Here is a 26,628-nt window from a genome sequence, read left to right as displayed (position 1 = left end):
CTCCCAAATGATGATCATGCCAGACAGATAAAACAAATGATTCAAAGTGCTACCCCAAATATACCGTAAATAAATAGACCTAATAATTTGTTTGTATTCCAACTTTTTTAAATCACTTTATTGAAAAAAAAAAACAGACTCTATAAATATTCCAGTTAGGGATAGGTCTATAAATAAGCCTATTTATAATAAGGCTTATTTATAGACCTATCCCGAACTGGAATATTTATAGTCTGTTTTTTTTTTATGTTTTTTTTTCAATAAAGTGATTCAAAAAAGTTGGAATACAAACAAATTATGGTATAATAAAAAAAGAAAAAGAGTAACATTTAATACATATGCTGTTAGGTTGGTGTTGAACATGGAGGCATTTCCTTTGACTGAAAATACTGAGGTAAATTATACCCTTTTTTTTTCTTTTTTACTAAACAGATCTTTTCACAATATTGATTATGATCAAAACTCTGTTTATTCCTTTGTTAAATGACAGGAAAAAAAGAGTTACAATTAAAAACAGTGGGCCGTATTCACGTAACACTTACGCCAACGTATCTACAGATACGCTGCGTAAGTGTAAATGTGCGCCGTTGTATCTATGCGCTGTGCCCATAGAACTAGATACGCCTGAAAATAGGCTTCCTCCGACAGACGTAACTTTCCTACGCCAGCGTATCTTGGGCGCATATTTACGCTGGCCGCAAGGGGCGCTCCCATTGATTTACGCGTCGAATATGTAAATGACTGAGATACGCCGATTCACGAACGTACTTGGGCCCGTCGCAGTAATATACACCATTTACGTAAGGCGTATGTCCGGCGTAAAGTTAATCCACATATAGGAGGCGCATCCCATGCAAAGGTATGGACCACGGAACAGCTGTCGTATTTTACGTTGTTTACGTAGTACTACCTGAATAGGGCTGGCCGTAGGTTACGTTCAGTGATTCGACGTATCTTAGGCGTTCGTTCCCACGTGATTCTAAACATGCGCACTGGGAAGCGTCTATGGGACGGCGCATGCGCCGTTCATTCGGCCCATCATTTGCATGGGGTCACGGTTCATTTAAATGTATCACGCCCACTTCAACCTACTTTGAATTAGGCCGGCTTACGCCTAGGAATTTACGTTACCCTGACGCAACGTTGGGAGTAAGTGCTTTGTGAATACTGTGCTTGCCTCTCTGAGTTACGTCGGCATAGCACATATGAGATGCGCTACGCCGGCATTAAAGATGCGCTCAGGTATGTGAATCTGGGCCAGTGTCTATGATTAAGCTGTGTGCTGTTGATTGTAGCCAATCACCTTGTCCTTCATTTCTACCCTGATAACAAGAATGACAATTTGAATCTAAAGGGAAAACGCAATTTAAAAAATAAATAAATAAACAAGTCCCATTACCGCATGGGAAAACCAAGGTTTTGACTGTCACCAATTTTCAATCTAGTGAAGACTCTTTATATCAAACACTGCACTGTGATTGTATTCATAAAAGTGCAAACCTCATAATTCTGATTGCTTGCGTAGCAGCTGATAAGAAATGTAAATATAGGAGTTATATATACCTAACAAAGTTCTGCTTCTGAACGTAATATTTAGGAGCGGCTCAGATAATATTTTACCAAGAGGGTGCTTATCCCCACAACGCCTTTACAAAATATTCGGCTGTTAATCTTTAAGGAAGTCTAGAAATAACTTCAATATATTCATGTGAATATCTGCGAATGTGTCAGAACTGATGAGCTAGGAATTGTGTTACATGTTTATTATAGGTCCTGTACATTTCAAAATGATGCTGTATCTGACCCAATAAAATATCTGTAGCTTTAGAAAAACTGGAAACTCTTGGTTTTACTTATTTGAGGTTTTAAGGTGCTTTATGGCTGCTTAAGCCCCATACACACGATCGGACCTTTGTCCGACCAAAATCACATCGGAATTCCGACGGAATTCCACCTTCGGAATTCCTTTGCTTTTCTGTCTGACTTTTTCCATCAGAAATTCCGATTGTGTGTACAGGGCTTTAGCTTATTTCATTTTGGATTCTTTGTGTTTGTTTATTTTTCCCTTTTTTCATTACTTATGTAGACGGTTTCATTTTTGCATTTCGCTTATTTTCTATTATTTACTAAAGGTAATTACGGGCTAATTTTAGCACAAGTACAGGTGTATTAGAAAGGATAACATTGAGAATTTTTATCCCTAAGAATTTAAAGCCCTTGAAAAAACATCAAAAAACACTTTGAGTGTTCCTTTCCTACTGACTTAGTTAAAATTTAAAAACTGTGCCAAATTCTGCTAATTTTCCCTCTGACTTTTGAGTAAATTAAAACTCCCACTATTTCTCACCCTCATCTCCCAAAATAAGAGGGTACCAACACCCCTCCAAATAAGTGTGAAAAAACACAGTTGTTCATACCCTTAGGAATATTTGTTATATATTTTATTGGAGTATCTTTTTGGCATACAGTAAGATGAAAAACAGTGTATGCATGTCAAAGGAATTTCATGTTGCTGTAAATATGAAAAACTAGACCTGTGCCTATTCTTTAATTACAGGGCCCAGCAAGGCAAAGGCCAACCTAACAATGGGCAGACTGTGCTAGTGATCCAGTGCATTCTATTAAACCTACAGTTGTTTCCAGGAACATTGTCAGAGACAGGCAAGCACAAGGGACTTTCTTTTTTACACCATTGTTATTTACTTATTGTTTCTGTTTATTAGCATTTGCTTTTAGGAAACAGCATTTACACAGCACGGTTTTCAGGGTAGTAAAAACAAGTACAATGTATGAAAGGTTTTACAATTTGTATAACTTGTCAAAAAAGAAAAAGAGAATTCCAACATTGGCATAAATAGGGATGACGTACAGTAATTTGGTAATATGCAATGTAAAAAGAAAGCGGTTTGAAATGTTTGGCATGGAAGGAAATCTGAAGTCTTCTGTGGTATTTGGTACCATCTCAGATGGTTAAGCTGCCCATTCCTCTTAGCAAAAAGCATCCAGTTCCTGTAAATTCTTGGGCTGTCTTGTATGAACGGCACGTTTGAGATCTCCCCAGAGTGACTCAATGGTATTGAGGGCAGGAGACTGAGATGGCCACTCAAGAACCTTCACTTTATTCTGCTGTAGCCAATTACAGGTCGACTTGGCCTTGTGTTTTGGATCATTGTCATGTTGTAATGTAATGTCCAAGTACCTCCCAAAGCACCTTTTCCCCATGGGGGGGTGGGATCTAGGGCCCCCCTTTAACAAGGGGGCTCCCAGATTCCGCCCCCTTTTGTGAATGGGTATCGGGTACATTAATGTAGCTTGCTCGTCCCCTTCTTTCCTGGCCTGCCAGGCTACATGCTCAGATAAGTGTCTAATATGAATCTTGGGCGAGACCCCACCCTGTTTTTTTATTTTGGCATAGGGTTCCCCTTAAAAATCCCACTGACAACTGATGAGTCATTGGTTATTAATGATGTGGCGGCCGCCCACTCCTTAACAACCCTCTATTGAAAATGTATTAGTCTTTCCTGTTAGAAACCCCATACCCCCACAAAACACATGCAAAAATGCATCAGAAATGCAACACTTGCGTTTTTGGTGCGGGTTCATTGAAGTCTATTACACGCAAAATGCAATCTGTTGCAGGAAAAAAAGTCCCTGACTTTTTCCAAAAATGCAGCGGCTGCCAAACGCATAGATGTGAACGTGTCCCATAGGAAACCATGTTAAATGGACTGTACTGCGTTTCTACAAAATGCACAAAAATTAACCTATTCTAAAAGCAACTAGGCTGTTCACTTTAGAAGGAAATTTGCACTTTTCTTTACTTAGTGATAAAGGTGAAGCTTTGCTGACTTACAACATTTAATCATGTAAATTCACAACAAAACATGGCGATTTACGTCCCTGCTAAACCATTTGCTAAAGTGAACTGATAAAGGGATCCATAGAACCAATTATAATTGAAAGTGTTTGTAAAGTCACATTGGGGGTTATTTACGAAAGGCAAATCCCCTTTGCACTACAAGTGCGCTTGTAAGTGCAATCACTGTAGATCGCTGTAGATCTGAGGGGAAGCTCTGAAATTAGGGGAAGCTTGCTGATTTTATCATCCAATCATGTGCAAGTGTAGCGCCCCCTTACTTTCAGTATGGGCACTATGCTAAAGTTAGTGGGGAATGGGAGAGTTATTTTGCTCCCATTCACAATTTGCTAAAATTGGGACTTCTGTCACTCCAGAAACGTCCACTGGGTCAGTCTGTGCTCCAGGGATGCAATACAATCCCTGGCCAGCAGTGGGCACCAGAGGGGTTCTGGCAGAGCAACTTTCCCCAGCAGCCAATTAGAGGAGCTTTTCCCTCGCAGGGAATGCTGGGGGAGGGTATATCTGTGACAGGTGTCATGTGCTAGGCAAGTTTTGCGGGGTCCCGGTTCCAGGTGCGGCATCCACCTTCAGGGTGCGCGCATCCATGGACCCCGCCAGCGTGGCCCACCAGGCCAGAATTGCAGGCTACACAAACCCTCATCCGGAGGTAAAAGGGGACTCCAGTGACTTACTGGGTTCCCAGTTCTATTGAAAGGATCCCAGGCTGGGTGTCGTTCGATTGGGGGGTCGGCTTGAGGGGAACCCGGAGGCAGGTTGTCCAACAGGGCATGAACGAACCAATCGGGGATCTGGTGACCGGAATGTTGACAGGTACGTTTTGCTGTCATCTGGTGACCTATGCAGAAACCTACTGGGAGGATTCGCTCCATTTATCCATCTAGCTCACCTAAAGTAATTGGCCTGTGGCAGAGGCCCTAGAGCCAGGTCTGTGAGAGAGATCTGTTCCTCCCAGCAAATCCTAAGTGACACTTCGGCTGCCAGGCTTCTGAGAGGGGTCTGTCCGGGGGCACTTTACCCACTCCAACTAGAGTGGCGACGAATAATAATTCGGTACTCTATTGAGCAAGAACTGCTCAATTAATATCCGGGCCTGATACTGCAAGGTTCTCCCTTTCCTTCATCAACCTGCTCTTCCCATTTGATGTTGACGTTGGCCGTGTTTGGCCTGGAAATAAAGCATTGAAAAACCTTTATTCACTGTCTGGACCTTCGCTCACTGCTTTGTTCTCCAACTGCACCCATACGCCACATTAAGGTAACTCAATATGCCGATCCCAATAACAAATCAGCGGCTCCTGCGGGGGTAGCGCTACACAAGCAAAAATGCTGTTTTTTATTTTCCTTGCATGTCCCCCTCAGATATACAGCGACTGCACTTGCAGTGCACTTTCAGTGCAAAATGTATTTGCCTTTTGTAAATAACCCCCATTGTGACTTTACATGTATCCCCTCAAGATTATGCTGCCTATAACTACAGAGTGTGCGTTTTTTTTTTTTTAATGAAAAGGCTAAATACCTCTTCTCAAACCGTAGCTGTGCAGTCACGTGATCCCTCTCAGCTCTTCTTCCCAATCTATGTAGAGAAGTGGGAGGAACTGAGATTCTATCCACATGACTGCACAACAGCGATGTGGGAAAAGGTATTTAGCCTTAAAAACACACACACGGACACACTGTAGTTATTGGCAGATAAATCTGGAGGGGATACATGTATATTTGCTGCAGATTGCAGCTGAATAGTGGTTGGAAGGGCTGGGAGGAGAGCCGCTCTCATGCTAACAGGCAGGGATGGAAGGGGAGAGGAAAGAGATTCAAAGCAGAGCAGCGGGTTGACGGAGGCACGCAACCTGACCACGATATTATGGTTCAGCAGCCATAATTACCGTGGTCAGCAGGGGGACACAGGAACAGGCAGGATCAACCAGGTATATTACAACATAAGAAGGGACAAATTAAATCAAATCAAAAGCTGTGACATGAGAATGGGGGGAGGGGACGAGTCCCGCAATCTATGGACGCAGCAGAGGGACTCAGGGGAAAGTCTGCACGGGTGATCCCATGGATGGAGTTGACTTTGAAGAGGAGGGGCTTGAAGCACTGATGGGGCACCTCAGAAGAAGAGGATTGGGGCTGCTCTATGCAGGTAAGTATAGGCAGTTACGTTTAGGCATGTTTGTTATTTTTATTAAAAAAATTGTGAGGATTTACAAACACCACCTCCTAAGCAATCCCCTTTGCCACTTTTTACTCACTCATCTCCTGATTTATAGACATCTTTAATGCTGGGTTACAAGATAGCATATGGGTATATATTTATGTTGTATCAAATTTGCACTATTGGAGTATCCTACTAGTGACTATTAGCACTAACCCCTCAACTATGTTTCCCAGTAACCAACACAGAGCAATGAGTAATGGACCAATCATCCACATCTGGTGTGTTAGGAATTGTGTTCCATGCTCAACCCTCATCTTTATGTGGCCATATATTATCTCTTATCATGAACACACGCACGTTGATGTTGACACAACATGACCTCAGCTCCTTGTTTAAGCAACACTCTTTTGTGATTTGTCCACTTCTCCTTTGAGTGCAAATGGCCTTTTTACTCTGTAATACACTGTTCACACGCATTCATTCCTCTTACTGCTATAAAAAGAACTAATTGTATCTCCCAGCCAACCTGCGTAACATTTATAATATTATAAAGCGGTTAATAACTAGCATATAACTAAAAGCCTATGCTCTGGTTCCACAGCTGACCTGGGAAAGATCAAGAATGAGATAGGACAAGGGTGACCCTTGTTGTTGTACCCATTGTAGTTATATCCAATTGTCCAATTGTCCTCTGGCGATCCTATCGTGTGTACGAGGCCTAAGGCCTCGTACACACGATAGGATCGCCAGAGGAGAACGCTCTGAAGGACCGTTTTCATCAGTCCAAACCGATCATGTGTAGGCCCCATAGGTTATTTAACCTTCGGTCAAAAAAATTAGAACTTTGATTTAAAATTGAACCGATGGACAGGTCAAAACCGATCGTTAGTATGCCAAAGCATCGGTTAAAAACCCGCATGTGCTCAGAATCAAGTCGACGCATGCTTGAAAGCATTGAACTTCGTTTTTTTCAGCACGTCGTTGTGTTTTACATCATCGCGTTCTGACACGATCGTTTTTTTAACTGATGGTGTGTACGCACGACGGACCATCAGTCAGCTTCATAGGTTAACCTAAGACAATGGTCCTTCAGACCGTTGTCCTCTGGCTATCCTATCGTCGCCCCCCCCCCCCCTCCTGTAGTCATAAAAAAAAAACGAGAAAAAAAAACGGGCCCTTTAAGACATTAAGAATGTCGTTCTGCAGAGCCGCCCCCTCTGGCTCTCGCAAATAACATACATTCATTGCATTGCATGAATGTATGTTATTGTGGCCAGCTGCCGCTGGTCTATTCAGATGGCCGGACATAGGGCGCCGGCTACCTGAATAACGGCAGCTGGTTGGCTGTGCGGAAGTGCCTATCAGAGCCAGCGGCTCTGATAGGCTTTTCGAGTACAGCCCCTGAGTACAGCCCCTGTCTTATCCTCGGAACGTACAGGGGCTGCATCCCTTGGATAAGACTGCCGGCCATCTCAGCCAATCAGGTTCACCGATTCTGGTTATCGGTAACCTGATTGGCTGAAGCATCATCGAGGGCGGGAGAGGACATCGAGGGACGTGGAAGCAAAAAGGTAAGTGCATTTTACATGGCACAGTGGCGACAATGGGCACAGAGGCGACAAAGGGCACAGTGGCATCAATGGGTACAGTGGTGACAAAGGGCACAGTGGCGACAAAGGGCACAGCGGCATAAATTAAAAGGCAAAGTGACATGCACAGTGGCAACAATGGGCACAGTGGTGACAAAGGGCACAGTGGTGACAATGGGCGCAGTGGCAACAATTAAAGGGCACAGTGACATGCACAGTGGCATCAATGGGCACAGTGGTGACAATTAAAGGGCACAGTAGTGACAATTGGCACAGTGGCGACAATTGAGGGGCACAGTGGCTGCGTTTGATGCCATGGCACAGTGGTGACAATTGATGGCACAGTGGCTGTGTTTGATGGCATGGCCCAGTGACTGCGTTTGATGGCATGGCACAGTGGCTGCGTTTGATGGCATGGCACAGTGACTGCGTTTGATGGCATGGCACAGTGGTGCAAATTGATGGCATAGTGACTGCATTTGATGGCATGGCACAGTGGTGATAATTGATGGCACAGTGGCTGCGTTTGATGGCATGGCACAGTGGTGACAATTGATGGCACAGTGGCTGCGTTTGATGGCATGGCACAGTGGTGACAATTGATGCCACAGTGGCTGCGTTTGATGGCATGGCACAGTGGCTGCGTTTGATGGCATGGCACAGTGGTGACAATTGATGGCACAGTGGTTGCGTTTGATGGCATGGCACAGTGGTGACAATTGATGGCACAGTGGCTGCATTTGATGGGCACAGTGAGGCTGCAATTTTTTTTTGTTTGCGCCCCCCCCAAAAATTTTGAGCACCAGCCGCCACTGATAACCCCCCGTCCCCCTCTTCCCTGTGACAGCAGGCAGGGGTTCTTCTCACATTCGCTGTCACATTTCAAATGGTGTGGCTGTGTGGGACTATGCCCGCACAACCGCGTCATTCATTTACAGGAATCTGTGAATGAGAAAACTATAAGTCCCATCTTCCATCATGACAGATGGCTTGTAGTTCTTAATCACTTGCCGACCGCCGCACAAACATTTACATCAGCAGAATGGCACGGACAGGCAAATGGGCGTATATATACATCCCTTCAAATTTGCCGCCGTGTGGGCGCGCAGGCAGCCCTGCTGCGAGCTCCGTGGCCGTGCCAGCGGTACCCGCAGACTCGATGTCCGGCGGTGACCCGCGATCGTGTCACAGAGCTGCAGAACGGGGGGACACTGATCTTCTGCTCCCTGTCATCGGGAGCAGTGATAAGTGTCTTGTCACTGATAGCCCAGCACCCACACAGATAGAATCACTCCCTAGAACACACTTAACCCCTTCCTCGCCCACTAGTGGTTAATCCCTTCCCTGCTAGTGTCATATACACAGCATTTTTATAGCAATGATCGCTGTATAAATGACAATGGTTCCAAAATAGCGTCAAAAGTATCCGATGTGTCTGCCATAATGTCGCAGTCATGATAAAAATCGCTGATCGCCACCATTACTAAAAAAATTATTAATAAAAATGCCATAAAAACTAAACTATCCCCTATTTTGTAGACGCTATGGGCCAGATTCATGTAGAAATCTGGCGGCGTAATGTATCCCATTTACGTTACACCGCCGCAAGTTTTCAGCGTAAGTGCTTGATTCACAAAGCACTTGCCTGTAAACTTGCGGCGGCGTAGCGTAAAGCCGTCCGGCGCAAGCCCGCGTAATTCAAATGGGGCGTGTATCATTTAAATTAGGCGCGTTCCCGCACCGAACGTACTGCGCATGCTCCGTTTTGAAATTTCCCGCCGTGCTTTGCGCGAAATGACGTTGCCCCGACGTAATGTTTTGAACGGCGATGTGCGTTATGTACTTTCGTATTCCCGGACGTCTTACGCAAAAAAAAAAAAGAAATTTGACGTGGGAACGACGGCCATACTTTAACATGGGGGGCCAGATTCACAAAGAGATACGACGGTGTATCTACAGATACACCATCGTATCTCTGATTTTTACTGGTCCTATCTATGCACCTGATTCATAGAACCAGTTACGCATAGATAGGGCTGAGATCCGACAGTGTCACACTGTGTTACACTGTCGGATCTTTTTTTGGATTTAAAAATGGCGCCGGGGGCGTTCCCGCTGATTTACACTGAATAATATGTAAATCAGCGAGATACGCGAAATTCACGAACGTACGCGGACCCGACGCTGTGTTCTTACGTCGTTTTCGTAGCGCGGTACCCGTCGTATACTTAACCCTGCTAAAAGCAGGGGTAAGTATTGTTAAGTATGGCCGTCGTTCCCGCGTCGAATTTGAAATTTCCTACGTCGTTTGCGTACGCCGATTCACGAACACGCGCGTCGCAAGTCCCGCTCTCGTCGCAACCACTGACGTCCTATTGACGTCAGTGGGAGCAATGCACGCCGGGAAATTCCCCGGACGGCGCATGCGTATTTAAATCGGCGCGGGAGCGCGCCTGATTTAAATAGTACACTCCCCCAGCCGCGGAATTAGAATTCCGCCGGGGGAGTTAGGATCCGCCTTCGCAAGTTTGGAGGTAAGTGTGTTGTGAATTTGACACTTTCCTCACAAACTTGCGAGGGCGGATCTTAAAACACATAGGTTACACGGATCTAAAGATCCGCTAACCTTTGTGAATCTGGCCCGGGCTGTCTAATTTTACACCACCTAAATAGCAATCGCAACTTTACGACGGGAAAAGCCGACTAGCAACGATGTAAGAGAATGCGACGAACGCGCATACCTTCGTGGATCGCCGTAAACAGCTAATTTGCATACCCGACGCGGAAAACGACGCAAACTCCACCCAGCGGCCACGAAGTATTGCATCCTAAGATCCGAAGGCGTACGAAGCCGTACGCCTGTCGGATCTTAGCCAAATGCCGTCGTATCTTTGTTTGTGAATTCAAAATAAAGATACGACGTGCCAAATTTGAAAGTACGCCGGAGTATCAGCAGATACTCCTGCGTACTTTTTCTGTGAATCTGGCCCTATAACTTTTGTGCAAACCAATCAATGAATGCTTATTGCAATTTTTTACCAAAGATCTGTAGAAAAATACATATCCGCCTAAACTGAGGAAAATATTTCTTTTTTTGGGGATATTTATTATAGCAAAAAGTTAAAAATATTGCCTTTTTTTCAAAATTGTCGCTCTATTTTTGTTCTTAGCGCAAAAAATTAAAACCGCAGAGGTGATCAAATACCACCAAAAGAAACCTATATTTGTGGGAAAAAAAGGACGTCAATTTTGTTTGGGATCGCAAAAGTGGCCCGGTCATTTGGCAGCCAAATCCTCCGGGGCTGGAGTGGTTAATGAACTACCAGTTCATTGATCAATATCCTCATAGTTCACTGACAGGTTCTGCAGCTGAATAACTGTTGGCCTGTACAGAGATATGGGCAGAGAGCTCTCAGTAGTGTCTGCAAGAGCCTGACATTGCAGCTCCACTGATCGCGGGTGCAATGTATTGCAGGCTGAAGTGTAAACACATTTAAAAATGTAAATTTTTTCCCTTCAAAATCATATACATTTTTTTTTTTTTTACAAAGATGTGAACTTAGCCTATAAAATGTGCACAAATTTGCAGAACAGTATCTCATCCTTTTTGTTACATTCTCTAACATTGATTCCTAAGAGAAATTGACTTAGAAACATTTGACCAGAAGAGGTATTATAGAATTGTGAAGAAGTATTTGACCAATATAGAAAATAGCTTAACACTATAGGCTAACATTTGAGCAGAAGAGGAATTATTATGAGGAAGACTTCTTCACTTTGTACAAAGTGTATAAAGCTTGCTGTGCTCACCACCAACAGAGAAATTAATCCACTACTGCAGAGAGTGAACTAATATACAGTACAAAATTGATACAGTGTTGCAGATACAGAACCTTTACCTCCATTTCTGGAGTTCCCCTTTGGCGCTGTCTACTCTTTTCCTCTTACAAGTGCCCTCTCAGCAAGCAGGGTGCTGAGAGGGCATCTGTGCAGATGCAGTTCCGATCCATGGGGTTTTGGAAGCAGGGGATAGGCATGCTTCACCTAGATATAGTAGTCAGTGAACCAGTGTGCTGTTCTGGATCTCACAGGCTGCAGGTTTAATTGCTCTAACCCTTTTTTCCAGAGGCTTCTGGAACATAGAGAATTGAGCAAGGCAAATAGGCAGCCCAAATATTTAGTGTGCTCCAGCCAATCATTGAGGGGGGGGGGGGTGTTGCCCAGGAAGTGGCTGGAGAGGCACATAAATAATCTGAGATTTGGAACCAGGGACTGTCTGTTCCCTGAAGATGGAATCCACCCATCAGGATGGGGGATGGCTACCCCCACCTGCAGCAGTTATCTTGGTTCCAGCTAATATTCATCAAGGTCTCAGCTGTGGCATAGCCAAAAGACCCCTTTTGGAGCTAGTCAAGGGGAACCTCATCCAAGGACCTGGTCTAGAGAGCTCACTGAAGAGTGCCCGGTGGAAGTTACAAGAAGTCTGGCTGACCAGTGGCATTGCGAGCTTAACTAACTCCCTCACTGAAGAGTGTCTGGTAGATACTGGAAGGAGCCATCTGGTAATCCTGTGACATTGTAAGTACTGAACTGGGCTCAGGGTTCAACTGTGTGCTGTATCCCCTGGGTGGACAAGCCAGTAATATTAATGTCAAGGATTGCTTCTAAAGCCAGTTTTCTTATCGGGAACACTGTCAAGTTTTCTCTTGGACGAGAAAACTGGCCATGTGTAGGCTCTCCAGCAGGTTTCCCGTCGAGAAAACCACTGAGAATCACGACGAGAAAATTTAGAACGTGTTTTAAATTTTCTCGGCGCGAATCGCTGCGTTTTTTTCCTCTGCAGTTTTCCCATAGGGCCGGTTTTCTTGACCAAGAGAAAACATGTCGGGAAAACCAGCCGTGTGTACACAGGGAAAAGGGACCTCGGTTTTCCCGTCGGGTTTCTCCGCGGTGCTTTCACCACCGAGAAACCTGATCGTGTGTACACGGCATTAGAAGGGATGTCAGTCTACACCATTTGTACTTAGCAAGATGGTGTATCCTCCTGCAAATAATCTGGGATTCTGGAATATGAGTATCCTATATCACCCTACATTCCATTCCAAGTTCTTAAGCAATAAAAAAACAGACATCCCCTAGTTTTATTATGGAGCCAGAATGAGTTAAATATCGCTGTGTGCCTGGCTGCCTCTGTGCTAACTCTGGGGAATAACTGTTTAAATCACATTGGCTTTTTTTAGAGACAGGTACATTTTGGAAGTAGGGAGAATTCATACTGTATTACTGTAATTTTTTGGGATAAATAATATAAATATAATATATTAATAAATATTAATTATGTTCCATAGGTGGCAATTGAAGAATGAGAATGGGTAGTTTCTATTTAAAGAGTCACCGTTATAGGTCACACTTCTTTAGATACAAACTGCATGATATAGCCTGCATTAAAGCCAAAAAATCCAAACCAAAGAGAATGATGTGAAAACATTAAAGAGGTCTTTTTATAAAAAGTTCAGAGTGCGAATATCTCATTTGCACAAAAGTAATGAATAATACCCATAATGTTTGTAAAATGTTTGTAATGTCAGTTTCTATATGTTGCCTTTCATAACATTTGTAACATTTACACCATAAGAGTTAAAGAACATTCAAAAAATTGAGAAATTAGACTACTACTATAGGCTAAGAACATTTGACCAGAAAAGGAAATCATTTAAGGGAGACCTCGACTCTATAAACAGTCTATGGAGATTCCTGTGCCAGGAGCAAACCAAAGGCTTTTTAGGGTGCCAGCAGCACAACCAGTGACATATCCCTGATGATTCTTGACTGACAGGTAAAAGTAAACAAACAGCATGGCCTACCTGCAAAATTCACACTAGGTCCTCTAGGATTGGTATGGATTTTAAGTGGAGTCCCTAAATTCCATACCAGACCTTCACACCAAAAAAGAAAAAAAATACATACCCGACTCTTATCCAAGCATGCAGCTTGGCTGACCAGGAAAGGGGGGCAAACATTTGCCCCCCCCCCCCCCCACAGCTGAGCCATTCTCCCTTAAAAGGGAATGGACTACTCTGGCAAAGCACCTTGTCCCCATGTTAAAAAGGACAAGGGTCTCTTCCCTACAGCGCTGGCACGGAGAATTGTAGAGGATAAGAGATGGACAGCCGCACTCCAAAAAACCTTTAGGTTGTCTTTAATATAAAAAGGATGAAAAAATGCCCTACAAAAACCAGCAGAAAATGGGAATAGCAGCCTACGCATTTTACACCATAGATCAGTGCTTAGTCATGGCTAACATGCAAATAAAACACACTTTAAATATATGTGATTCCTACCAAAGACACTTGACTAATACTAACCATCTGCAGGTGAGAACCAATTAATAAAAGGAAATCAGTGAGTGTCATCACCTGTGTACATGAAGGTAACCTAAAAAATGTGTTCACATTCAAAACACACATCCGTAGACACAAATGTGAAAAGTGAAAAATGAGAAATGTAAAATATATATATTTAAGACATCCCCTTAATTCAAGTTAATGACTATATATGAAAAAAATATAAATATGTAATAAATAGTGTATGAAATTACTACAGTTACTGAGCCGCATCACGCATATATATACATGCGGCAATACCAGACTGTTGTAGTATAAAAAACCCATTATAATGTACCAGGATACAAGGGAGATGATTCTATATTTATAAAAAAAAAAAAAAAAAAAAAACATTTGATGAGTTTGTGAATAACATATGTGTCTATATGTGTATAAACAGAATTTAAAGAAAAAGTGTAAGTATAGTCCGATGGACATTATATATACTAATAGTGAAAAAGTTATTTCTTAGGTGTTTATATGTATATATAAATAACCACATAAAGTGCAAGCACAAAGTTGCATTTATCTTATAAGTGACGGTTATGTGTCGAGTGAAACCCGACGTACCAAAAGTGTATTAACCCTAGATAAACATAAGTGAAAGCACATGAAATAAAAAACTAAACTGTGCTGAATCACAATATATATGTAGATGTAATTGTATGTAAGTAAACATTGGAAAACATTATTATAAATGAATATATCCTCCAAATGTGTATATATGCATATATTGATTAGTAAATGAATACGGATGCATGTTAGTGTGAAGCTCATATGCTTGTCTCTGCTTGTAAGAGCACATGTCAGATGAAAGAAGTCTGCAGAGAGATCTACCAACTATAAATAACAAGGAGCGGCCTGATTGGATACAAATTCATCGGATACGTTAGGATGACCTATCGAGAGATGCATCTGTAAAGACACAGTTACCAGGATTTCATCGCTGTTGCTGTCTGTTGCTGTCTATGGGATATTATCCATCTATGCCTCTTATGCGCTGTTTGATCTCTCTTAATCCAGAGATCAATTATATTTGGTACGAGGCTTTTATTTTGTTGGTGGAGGATCTTTCTGTCCAGCACTTTTCCTTGTGGATTGAGTTCATCACCTGGGAGAATTTATTTACTTGCCTTTGTGGCGGGACTTATTATTCATTTGAACTTATGTCACTTTTTTTGTTTATATATCACTTATTTAGCGGGATCTCTTCCCTTTTTTGTAAGAGATATATATATGTCTATGGAAGACCTATATCCATCTATCTAATAGTAAATAATATCCTAAAAGAATAAATACCATAAAAGAAAAAGAGAAAGACATACACATGCATATATAATATATTCGAAAAATTGTTGGAGTATGTATCTACGATTGGAAGAAGTTCCTGTATATGGCACGGTGGTTGTTGTTGGTGGGGGGTGGGAGGCTTATCAGAATCTGGAAGCAATCTTTAAATATTTTTTATCAATTAATTTAAAGGACTTGTCAAAAACATTTATATACCATTTTGTCATGTTGGAAGTGAATCTGTGGCCCTCTTATTTTTAAAGGGGGCTTCCAGATTCCAATAAGACCCCCACCCAGAACCCCAAAGACCACCAGACCAGGGTTGTGGGAAAGAGGCCACTGTCCTTATTAACATAGGGGACTAGTTCTTTTGTAAATAAATGAAAAAAGGCATGGGGCTACCCTCAAAATCCATACCAGACTTTTACCTGAGCATACCAGGCCACAAACCCTCAACATGAGGGGGGGGAACCATTCTGGAAAAGCACTTATCACCATGTGGATGAGGACAATGGCCTCTTCCCTTCAACCCTCTTCCCTGCAGTTTTTGTAGTTGGGGTGGGAGGCTTATCATAATCTGGAAGCCCTCTTTACATTTTTTTCAGATTCATTAATTAAAGGACTTGTCAAAAATGGTATGCTTATATATTATTGCTATTTTGTTGGAAGTGCATCTAAGGCTCCTTATTTTTAAAGGGGGCTTTCAGATTCCAAGTATCCCCCCACCCAAGAACCCAACGACCACCAGGCTAGGGTTGTGGGAAAGAGGCCCTTGTCCTTATTACCATGGATGCAAGAGCTACCCTGGCAAGGTACCCCAATTTAAGGGGCTTTAAGATTGGGGTGGAGGCCCCATGTCATTTTATTAATGTATTGTTTTTATAATATCTACGCTGTTTGGTTATATACACATGTTTGCAGAGAACCCCTGGCTGACAGCTGAATGTTCTGGGTGGGGATGAGTCACTGATTGTTAGGATATCTAACAATCAGGAAGCTGTCATCTTTAGCAGTGCTAATAATACATCAGTTACCAATTTCAAGGTGTGCCTTGTCATGCATCTTTCCGTTGCTACCAGCAGAGTTTCCCAGTGGGCCATAAAAAATGTATACCTTACCCATCCATACCTGATGGTCCACATGTCTATGGACCCTCCTGCTGGCTGTGTGGTCCAGGTCTGGAAACCTGCTACTGCAGTACTGCATAGGCTGCAAATCCATGAAAGGAGCTGACTCTACAACCTGGAAAGACTGTAAAGCGGCTGCATGGGAGTGGCTGGGGAGCAGCTAATGCAGAGAAACTTGCCTGCTGATTGCAACAGCTGAAGAAGGCAGGATGGGGCTGACAGAATCAGAAAAAGGTTGCAGGCTATGCTTGCCTCTACTCTGTGTGGCACCGTTCTGAACCTATTCTCCACTGGAAGAGCCATTGGATAAACCTCTGACACTCCTTGAAAGACATTCATTCCTATTGCTGGAGGCTGCTAATGGGGAATCAGGTATTGTGTGGGTATAGGTGAAAAGAGAGGAGCTGGATGAGAAAGTAAGTCCTTTTTCTTGCTAATGGCTAGCATTCAGGTGCTGCTCTCAGTGCTTTGATGAAAGCTTCTTAGCCGAAACGCATCACAGTTAAGCTATGAGGAGTGGACCGGGGGATAACAGTGCCTCTGCCATCCAGTGGAATTGATGGATGTTCCCTCCTCTCCTCTGTGACCTGCCCTTGGATCACATCCTGCCTCTTTAACATTGTCTCTGCTATATCTGGCACCCAAGTACATTCAGAGACCTCAACATCACCCTCTTCCCTCTGCCACCGGAGCAACCTTGGCAGTAGGCTGCAGGAACATCCTGGTTAAGTGGTTCTACCTGTCCAACTATGCCCATCCTTACTGCCCAGTTTCTCCATTCATACAAGCCGTACTACAGCTTCTATGAATGAAATGCAATCTAAGAATGGAGCATAGGTGGATGATTGAAAGGTACACCCCTTCTATTCATAGATAATTTTCCATTCATAGAAGCTGTAGTATTGGCTTATTTAAAAGGTGTTGATAGGCGAAAAGGGCAGGTATAGATGGGCACTGATGAAAGCCTGTGACCTGAGTGCCCGCAGCTCAATTAACTCCCACCATACCAAAAAAATATGACTGTGGGGAGGGGGGCATTGATGGATGAGAATGTCAACTAACAGAAGAGGCATCAAAGCAAGCAACACATCCTTCTAACTGTAATGCCGCATACACATGACCGTTTTTCATGACGAAAAAAATGCAATTTTTTGAATTGGTCATTTAAAACGATCGTGTGTATGCTCCAGAGCATTTTTCTCGACATGAAAAATGGGCATTAAAAATTTAGAACATGCTCTAATTTTTCTTGTCGTTTTTCACGTCGTGAAAAATGGTTGTGTGTAGGCTTTAACGACGGGAAAAAAACGTGCATGCTCAGAAGCAAGTCATGAGAGGGGAGCACTCGTTCTAGTAAAACTAGCATTTTTAATGGAGATGGCACATTCGTCATGCAGTAGCAGATTGAAAAGCGCAAATCGTCTCTCACCAAAGTTTTACTAACACAAAATCAGCAAAAGCAGCCCAAAGGGTGGTGCCATCCGAATGGAACTTCCCCTTTATAGTGCCGTCGTATGTGTTGTACGTCTCCGCGCTCAAGAATTTTTTTTCACAATCGTGTGTATGCAAGGCAGGCTTGATAAGAATCATGTCGAGAAAAACTTAGTTTTTTTCCATGACATTAAAAACAATAATTTGTACGCAGCATAAGTTGTTTTTCTTGTGCTGATTTTTGTGTATTTTGACTGCACTTAGGCTTTAATCTGAAGGTCCAAACAGCTAAAATTCAATCTGAACTCCCACCTCATCTCTGTTAGTAACGCACATATGCAGCTTATTATTATGTTGTAACTTCATAGCATTTTATGGTAGCAGCAAAAATTTCTGCCAAAAAATGCAACAAATTTTCACCAGGTCATATCTGTCTCAAAAACACCTCTCTTTTCACCAAATGTATATAAAAAAAAACATTAAAAAAACAGCAACAACAAATAACGACAAATAACAAATACAATTTATTTTCATGGTTACATATGTATAATCATAAAACATTTTTTTTCAGAGTCACAAATAGAAGATTTAACCAAGGCGAGTCAGTTCACTCTACTGATCTGGACAGCTGAATGAGAATGGTGTTAGCAAACGGTCATCAAAATCCATGACAGTGACAAGAGGATAATGTGCAACTCGGGGAGTCCAGAGCCATTTGGTGAAACTGGCAAAAATAAAATAATGAAATACGTAAACATATTTTTAGGTTAATTTATAAACGTCATAACAACGTCAACACCATTTTAACTATTCTTTGTTTTTACATTTTATATAATATTATTATTGTATTATGATATTATTGTTATTGTAAAGCAGAGGAAGAAAAATATGGAAATGTTACAGATTTTCTAGGATTACTGCTAGGACACTGAAGTAATATGTGCATGAAAATGCAAGATCTGCTTCCTTTGTAGACCCCGCCACTCCTATTCTTTTGTTCAAAACTTTTATTGAACATTTCATTAGTAAAAATATCAGGAGAGTAGAAAAAACAAATGCCGCGTACACACGGTCGTAAATTCCGACCAGAAAACCGTGAATTTTTTTTTTCAACAGAATTTTGGGTCAAACTTGTGTTGCATACACACGGTCACACCAAATTTCGCCCGGCAAAAACGTAGTGACGTATCACACTACAACGAGCCGATAAAAATTAAGTTCAATGATTCCGAGGATGCGTGGGTTTTTTTGCGCGTCAGATTTGCATACAGACATTCAGAGTTTTCGGCAAGAACTTTTCCCATTGGAAAATTTGAGAACCAGCTCTCAAATTTTTCTTGGCGGAAATTCCGACAGAAAAATTCCGATGGAGCCTACGCGCGGTCGGAATTTCCGACCAAAAGCTCACATCGAACTTTTCTTGTCAGAATTTCCGATTGTGTGTACGCGGCAAAAGGCTCAAGGTAATAAATGGTTAAAGACAAGGGGTAACCTTGGAGGTGTCCAACTCAGGTCCTCCACCCCTATTTTAAAGTGAGAAAGGTTAAAGAGAAAAAAAATGACAACCTGGCTTACAGCCTCTTTTTGTATGTGAGGATTGTGCCACTTGGAATTCTCCTGGGGTTCCAGGAAGCCCAACTACCCAAAATCTTGCAGCAATGTGCTCCTATACTGTGTATACAAGAATTCCCATAGGATTTGTGATCCTCTGCTTTCTCAGGATCTCACAAAAACACCCAATGACATCACTCTTGCTTAGATGACAAAGCCATAGGTCAGGGTATAATGTATTTTTTACTTTTTTCCTCTAGTTTTTTAATTATTTTTCTCTTTAACCTAGCATTTTATTGTGGGGCTACGGGCTAGCCTATAAGTGCACCTTGTACTTTCATACAAGGTCTCCTTACCCTCCTCTCTACTTCTCTCAACCCCCCCCCCCTCTTTCCTATCCTTCCTTCCTTCTAATAATTTCAGTCCTCCCTTACTCATTTTTACTTTTCCTTCTCTCTCCTTCCCCTCTCTTCTCTATCTTTACTCTTTTATATCATAAATATAAATACATATCGGAAAAACTCACCCTTGGTAGGATTTGGACCTGTAACAGATGTGTTGCTGGACCCACTATTTGATGTCACAGTAGTACTGGTTTGAGTAATGGCATTTAATGTAGGACTGAATTTAGTTGGAGGTGTCGTAGTAACCACAGTAGATTGGGGAGATGTTAAAATGTTACTACTAACTGTTGATGTTAAAGTGCTAAGAGAAGTTGCTTTACTTGCATAAGTGGATGAAAAAGCTGGTTTACTAGTGGATGATATGACATTAACCCCAGAGGTAATGGAAGTCACTGGTTTATTAGTAGACACCAGTGCGGTAGTTGACTTAATGGTTGAGAAAAAGATACTGGTAGATCTTGGTTTAGTGGTTGACAATGAAGTGTGTGTCATGGTGCTCGATGCTTTACTGGGAGACCAAGGATGACTAGTAGATATTAGTTTTGTGGTTGACCCTAAAGTGTTTGTAGTAAAACTAGATGTGAATACTGGTTTACTAGAGTGCTGTGGAAGAGTAGTAGAGGCTGGTTTAGTGGGTGCACTGGACACTAATGGAAATATATTTGATACTGGTTTAGTTGATGATGACACTGGAATACTGACTGCTGTGGATCGAGTGCTGGTTTTGGTCAAGGAAGATGTCTGTGTGTTGGTGCCAGCAACTGTTGGACTACTACTGATCTTTGTAGTCGAATGACCAGTTGTGGTAGTGGTTGGTGGTGCTGTGGTACTACTTGTTTGAATGCCCGCATTTTGTAGTATATTAAGTAGTTCTTGGAGAGTCTCAAGCCAAGAGGGTGGTATTGATGGCTGACTTTCTACTGGAAAAGCTAGAAAAGATAAAAAAAAAAAAAAGAGTATAGTTACAATGAAAGCAAAAACATTTTGTGAAAAATATTCTTTCTGTAAATGTTATTGTTGGAAAAGTAAATTTTAATGATTCTTGTGTACCTGTAAAAAGATAATACATACATAGTACATGTTAATATATTTTTTTACATTCTGTTTGAATATACATAAATAATGTTATTTATATGAAACCAGACTTTGCAGTCCACAGCAACTAATTCTGAGATTTTAGCCCAACTCTCCCATCCTAAATTGCAGAAAAGTTGTCTAAAAAATTACTTTGGACCCCCGGCTTTGGCCACTTCATCTTGGCAGAGGCCATGCAGTGATGCATAGGACAGTGGTGTGGCTACAATATTGGACTGTTGTGGACTGCAAGGTTCACTTTAAAGCAGAACTTCACTCTCTCAATCAACATTGACCATTTTTAATCCTTATGTTGCTAGCATTAGTAAATAGATAGGAAAGTATATACAGTAAAACTTTGGATTGCGAGCATAATTCGTTCCGGAAACATGCTTGTAATCCAAAGCACTTGTATATGAAAGCGAATTTCCCCATAAGAAATAATAGAAACTCAGATGGTTCATTCCGCAACCATTTACTCATAGGGTCTTCTATTTAGAGTCCATATAAAAAGTTTATAGCAATGTGACCAGGTTGTGTAACCATAAAATGTTACATCCAGAAATGGAAGCTTCCACAAGGGGATTAGAAACAAAATTCAGCAGGAGCTACAGGGTATAGAAAAGAAGAGAGGCGCCTCTAAGTGTAGCAATATGTTGCTAAATGTTGTACCTTCATTAAATGTAACCATATTGCTACACTTAGAGGCTCCTCTCTTCTCTTTTATACACAGTTGTGACATTACGCTACTCTTATATCAAGACATTTATTAAAACATTTTGGTTGTCTTGCAAAACCCTCTCAAACCAAGTTACTCTCAAACCAAGGTTTTACTGTAATATTTACCCGTTTTAAACTTTTTTTTTTTTTTACATTTCTTCAATTACTTTCTGGTTTCCATGAATAGGCAAAAAATGCCATACGCCACTGGAGTCTTCATGATGGGAGGAGGGTCTTTCTCAGCTAAACACACCCTCTTGCCTGCATGCTTGAGCAAGCCTGAGCTAAGGGCAGATGTATTCCCAGAGGTAAATTCTACATGATCTGCCCTTAAACAAGATGGCCATTGCTAGAAATGGAGACATGGATGAATGGGTGCGTTCACTTTGAATATTAAAAATTAACACACCAGCATTTTTGGTTTATTGTGCAAGGATGCAGTGTAGTATCGCTTTAACTAAAGTCTTTTGTTTGAAAGAAAAATAGTAATAGCTAACACATAATACCATAAAGGATAGACTTTGACTTTACATTCCATTAATCTTCAAAAAATATTAAGTCAAATCGCTTTCTATGGTTTCTGCTGTATGTTATGTGTTGTGTTGGTGTTGGGAACTCCATATTGTTTAAAAAAAAATTGATACATGGACAGGCCAACAGAAACATTAACCACTTCCCGCCCAGTCAATAGTCAATTGACGTCCGGGAAGTGGTTGTGAAATCCTGACTGGACGTCTATTGACGTCCTGCAGGATTACATGCTGGCGCGCGCCCGTGGGGGTGCGCAGCGGGGCGATCGGTGATGCGGGGTGTCAGTCTGACACCCTGCATCTCCGATTTCGGTAAAGAGCCTCCGGCAATTATGGCTGATCACGATGTAAACAGGAAGAGCCATTGATGTTTATCAGCGCAGCCCCCCCTCGGTGGGCACTGACTAGCAACATGGGCACTGACTGAAATGATGCCCACCAATGCCATCAGTGCCACCCTCAGTGTCCATCAGTGCCACCCAGTGTCCATCAGTGCCACCTCTTAGTGCCCATCTATGCCCAGTGCCCACCTATCAGTGCCCATCTGTGCCACCCATAAGTACCCATCAGTGCCACCCATAAGTGCCGCCCATGAGTGCCCATCAGTGCCACCAAAGAGTGCCCAGTGCTGCCTATGAGTGCCCATCAGTGCCGCCTATAAGTGCCCATCAGTGCCGCCTATGAGTGCCCATCAGTGCAGCATACCAGCACCACCTATCAGTGTCCATCAGTGCCACTCATCGGTGTCCATCAGTGCCACCTCATCGGTGCCCATCAGTGCCACATCATCGGTGCCCATCAGTGCCACCTCATCGGTGCCCATCACTGCCACCATATCAGTGCCCATAATTGAAGAAGAAAACTTACTTTTTTTCCAAAAAATTACAGAAAAAATTAAAACGTATTTTTTTTCAAAAATGTCGGTCTTTTTTTAGTTGTTGCGCAAAAAATAAAAATCGCAGAGGTGATCAAATACCACCAAAAGAAAGCTCTATTTGTGGGACCAAAATTATAAAAATTTCATTTGGGTACAGTGTAGCATGACCGCGCAATTGTCATTCAAAATGCGACAGCGCTGAAAGCTGAAAATTGGCTTGGGCAGAAAGGTGCGTAAGTGACTGGTATGGAAGTGGTTAAAGAAGCGTTCTATTTTTTTATTCCTTTGAGTTTGATTGTCTGATTGGGTATATAAGTCAACATAGAGATGAGTATTTTTATTTATTTTTTGCAAATCAACTTTTGTTCCAGAGACTCTAATGCCGCGTACACACGATCAGATATTCCGACATCAAAACCGTGGATTTTTTTCCAACGGAATGTTCGCTCAAACTTGTCTTGCATACACACGGTCACACAAATGTTGTTGGAAATTTCGAACGTCAAGAACGCGGTCACCTACAACACTACGACAAGCCGAGAAAAATGTAGTTCAATGATTCCGAGCATGTGTCAGGTTGATTCCGAGCATGCGTAGGATTTTTGTGCATCAGAATTGGCTACAGACGATCTAAATTTCCGACAAGAATTTTTGTTGTCGGAAAAATTGAGAAACAGTTCTCAAACATTTGTTGTCGGAAATTCCGACAACAAATGTCCGATGGAGCATATACACGGTCGGATTTTCCGACAACAAGCTCACATTGAACATTTGTTGTCAGACATTCTGACCGTGTGTACACGGCATTAGTGATGTTAACCCACAGATTATCAGTTTATTAATAGCTGCACAAAAGAAAACCACAAGGATATTTAAAAAAAGTAACAATTCATTAATTGCAAGGTATGCACACATGATTTAAGCTGGATACATACGGGCCAAATTTCATCTAGTTCAGTAGAAATTTCAATCTATGTTTTCAACAGAAGCAGACGTTAGAGTCCTGCTGGAAAACTCACATTCAATCAGGTGCTGCAGCCAATGGCTGCAGTGATGACTAGTGTATTCTAACAGAGGGGGAGTTCCCACTGTCAGAATACAATAGCACAGCAGGGGGAGATCACTGCATCCACATCGCTTGTGTGGATGCAGGAATCTGTGAGTTGAATGGAAAAAAAGAGTTTGCGTTGTGTACCCAGTTTTAGACTGGACTTCAATAACTTGCTTTTATCGAAATATTTTTTCTTTTAACCACTTAAGGACCACCTCCTGCACATATACGTCGGCAGAATGGCACGGCTGGGCACAAGCACGTACAGGTACGTCCTCTTTAAGTGCCCAGCCGTGGGTCGCGGGCGTGACCCGCGGACCCGATCGCCGCTGGAGTCCCGCGATTGGTCCCCGGAGCTGAAGAATGGGGACAGCTTCCCCGTTCTTCACTGTGGCGCCATCATCGATCGTGTGTTCCCTTATATAGGGAACCACAATCAATGACGTCACACCTACAGCCGCACCCCCCTACAGTTAGAAACACAGATGAGGTCATACATAACCCCTTCAGCGCCCCCTTGTGGTTAACTCCCAAACTGCAATTGTCATTTTCACAGTAAACAATGCATTGTCCGAAGTGTCCGCCATATTGTCGCAGTCACGAAAAAAATCGCTGATCGCCGCCATTAGTAGTAAAAAAAAAAAAAATTAATAAAAATGAAATAAAACTATCCCCTATTTTGTAAACGCTATAAATTTTGCGCAAACCAACCGATCAATGCTTATTGCGATTTGTGTTACCTAAAATAGGTAGAAGAATACGTATCGGCCTAAACTGAGGAAAAAAAATGTTTTATATATTTTTGGGGGATATTTATTATAGCAAAAAGTAAAAAATATTGAATTTTTTTCAAAATTGTCGCTCTATTTTTGTTTATAGCGCAAGAAATAAAAACCGCAGAGGTGATCAAATACCACCAAAAGAAAGCTCTATTTGTGGGAAAAAAAGGACGCCAATTTTGTTTGGGAGCCACGTCGCACGACCGCGCAATCGTCAGTTAAAGCGACGCAGTGCCGAATCGCAAAAACTGGCCCGGGTCCTTTAGCTGCCTAAAGGTCCGGGTCTTAAGTGGTTAAATCAGTCATAAAAAAAAAAGTAAATTAAAATATGCTATAAAATTACACAATGATCAAAAATAAAAACATTTGCTTGCCTGTCTCTGGCTTCAAAATGTTAGAAGTCATTAAACCGGACATCCAAATTAGAGAGTCACGGGGAAAGTTAGCATGTCTAAACGGCATACTTGTCACAGGTTTGTGCTTCAGAAAGTATTAAAACCATTGGATTAACATGACAGACAGGTTACTAGGCTTTTTAGAAGTCAGCAATGATAACCCTCATGTTTTCGCAGAATAGGTTTGCTTAAATTCTTATCATGAATTCTTATCTTTAAATTGATTGTAATTATAATATTGCATATCTTACCTGTTATTAATAAGCTGAGCCCTAGGATGATAAGTTTGCAAGTGGTAGAAACAGCCATATCATTGAGGATGTTATATGTAATCCAGTCTGCAGAATGTATTTTGTTGGAGCTTCCAAAAAAGTTTGTATTCCACATATTTATATTAGTAGGGAAGTAGTGGGTGTTGGGGTGTAACCATTGCCACCATGGTAGATGTCATACAGCGTCTTCAATTTGTGTTCTAGAGGAAGGATAATAGGCAATAGAAATGACTGTATAAAATCTCTAAATATAGGTATGATTTATATGGGATGGGTGTCTGGCCTAACCTGCTTAGGGATCTTAAAGAAATCCTAAATAGTGATTATGCAATTTGATAAGTCTGCACGAAACCTATAGAGTCACAATTTAAAAGCAATCTTTCTGCAAAAAAAAAATAAAAAAAAATTGAGTTTTGAAATACCTGGGCCAAATCCTCAAAATCGTAGCCTTACTTAATTTTTCCCATTTAAGTTACACTGGCGGGAAATTTCTACCTAAGTGCCCGATCCACAAAGCACTTACCTAGAAATTTCACGCAGTGTAACCTAAATTCTCCCGGCGCAAGGCGGTCCTGTTATCCAGGGGGCGATGACAATTTAAATAAGGCGCGCTCCCGCGCCGGCCGTACTGCGCATGCTTGTGATGTCATTTTCCCGACGTGCTTCGCGCGAAATTACGTTACGCCGGGCTTTGTGGATTGCGACGGGACAATAAAGTTGCGACGGGTTAAAAAAAAGATACGGCGAAAAAAAAAAAATCAAATTTAAAAAAAAATCGCGGCGATCGAAAAAAAGGTCTGTTTTTACAAGGTGTAAACAGTTTACACCTTGTAAAAGCATCCCTAATTTTACGCATGCAAACGTAAACTTACGGAGAAAAAACAAAGCTGAAAAGCTTTGTGGATCTCCGTAAGTCCTCATTTGTATACGCAAAGCGACATTTCGACGCAAAATGCCCCCAGCGGCGGATGCGGTACTGCATCCTAAGATCCGACAGTGTAAGTCTCTTACAGATGTCGGATCTTCTGCCTATCTTTGGAAAACTGCTTCTGAGGATCAGTTCCAAAGATAGGCACAGGGATACGCAGGCGGAACAGCAGATCCGCCTGCGTATCCC

The 26,628-nt window shown here is 42.0% G+C and overlaps 1 protein-coding gene across 1 annotated transcript; it reads right to left on the bottom strand.

The window, feature by feature from the left end:
• Positions 1–18,359: 18,359 nt before the first annotated feature.
• On the bottom strand, positions 18,360–25,662 carry LOC120913479 (uncharacterized protein PB18E9.04c-like). The gene is made up of 3 exons (XM_040323444.1): positions 25,491–25,662; positions 19,936–20,742; positions 18,360–18,582 (listed from the first exon to the last, which is right to left on the bottom strand). Exons 1-3 carry the CDS (start codon positions 25,624–25,626, stop codon positions 18,503–18,505), a joined length of 1,023 nt encoding a protein of 340 aa, XP_040179378.1. The 5' UTR covers positions 25,627–25,662; the 3' UTR covers positions 18,360–18,502.
• Between the last annotated feature and the right edge of the window lie 966 nt (positions 25,663–26,628).

The sequence above is a fragment of the Rana temporaria genome, chromosome 9, assembly GCF_905171775.1.
Source record: "Rana temporaria chromosome 9, aRanTem1.1, whole genome shotgun sequence".
NCBI classification, from domain to species: Eukaryota; Metazoa; Chordata; class Amphibia; order Anura; family Ranidae; genus Rana; species Rana temporaria.
This window is presented reverse-complemented; position numbering and strand designations above follow the sequence as displayed.

Bases quoted from the DNA above. Each gene is read 5' to 3' on its own strand.
- LOC120913479 (XM_040323444.1), bottom strand. From the start codon at position 25,626: ATGTGGAATACAAACTTTTTTGGAAGCTCCAACAAAATACATTCTGCA. The intron at 20,743-25,490 runs GTAAGATATGCA...TATCTTTTCTAG, and splicing joins GCTCAGCTTATTAATAACAG to CTTTTCCAGTAGAAAGTCAG. The intron at 18,583-19,935 runs GTGAGTTTTTCC...TATTTTTGCCAG, and splicing joins AGGTCCAAATCCTACCAAGG to TTTCACCAAATGGCTCTGGA.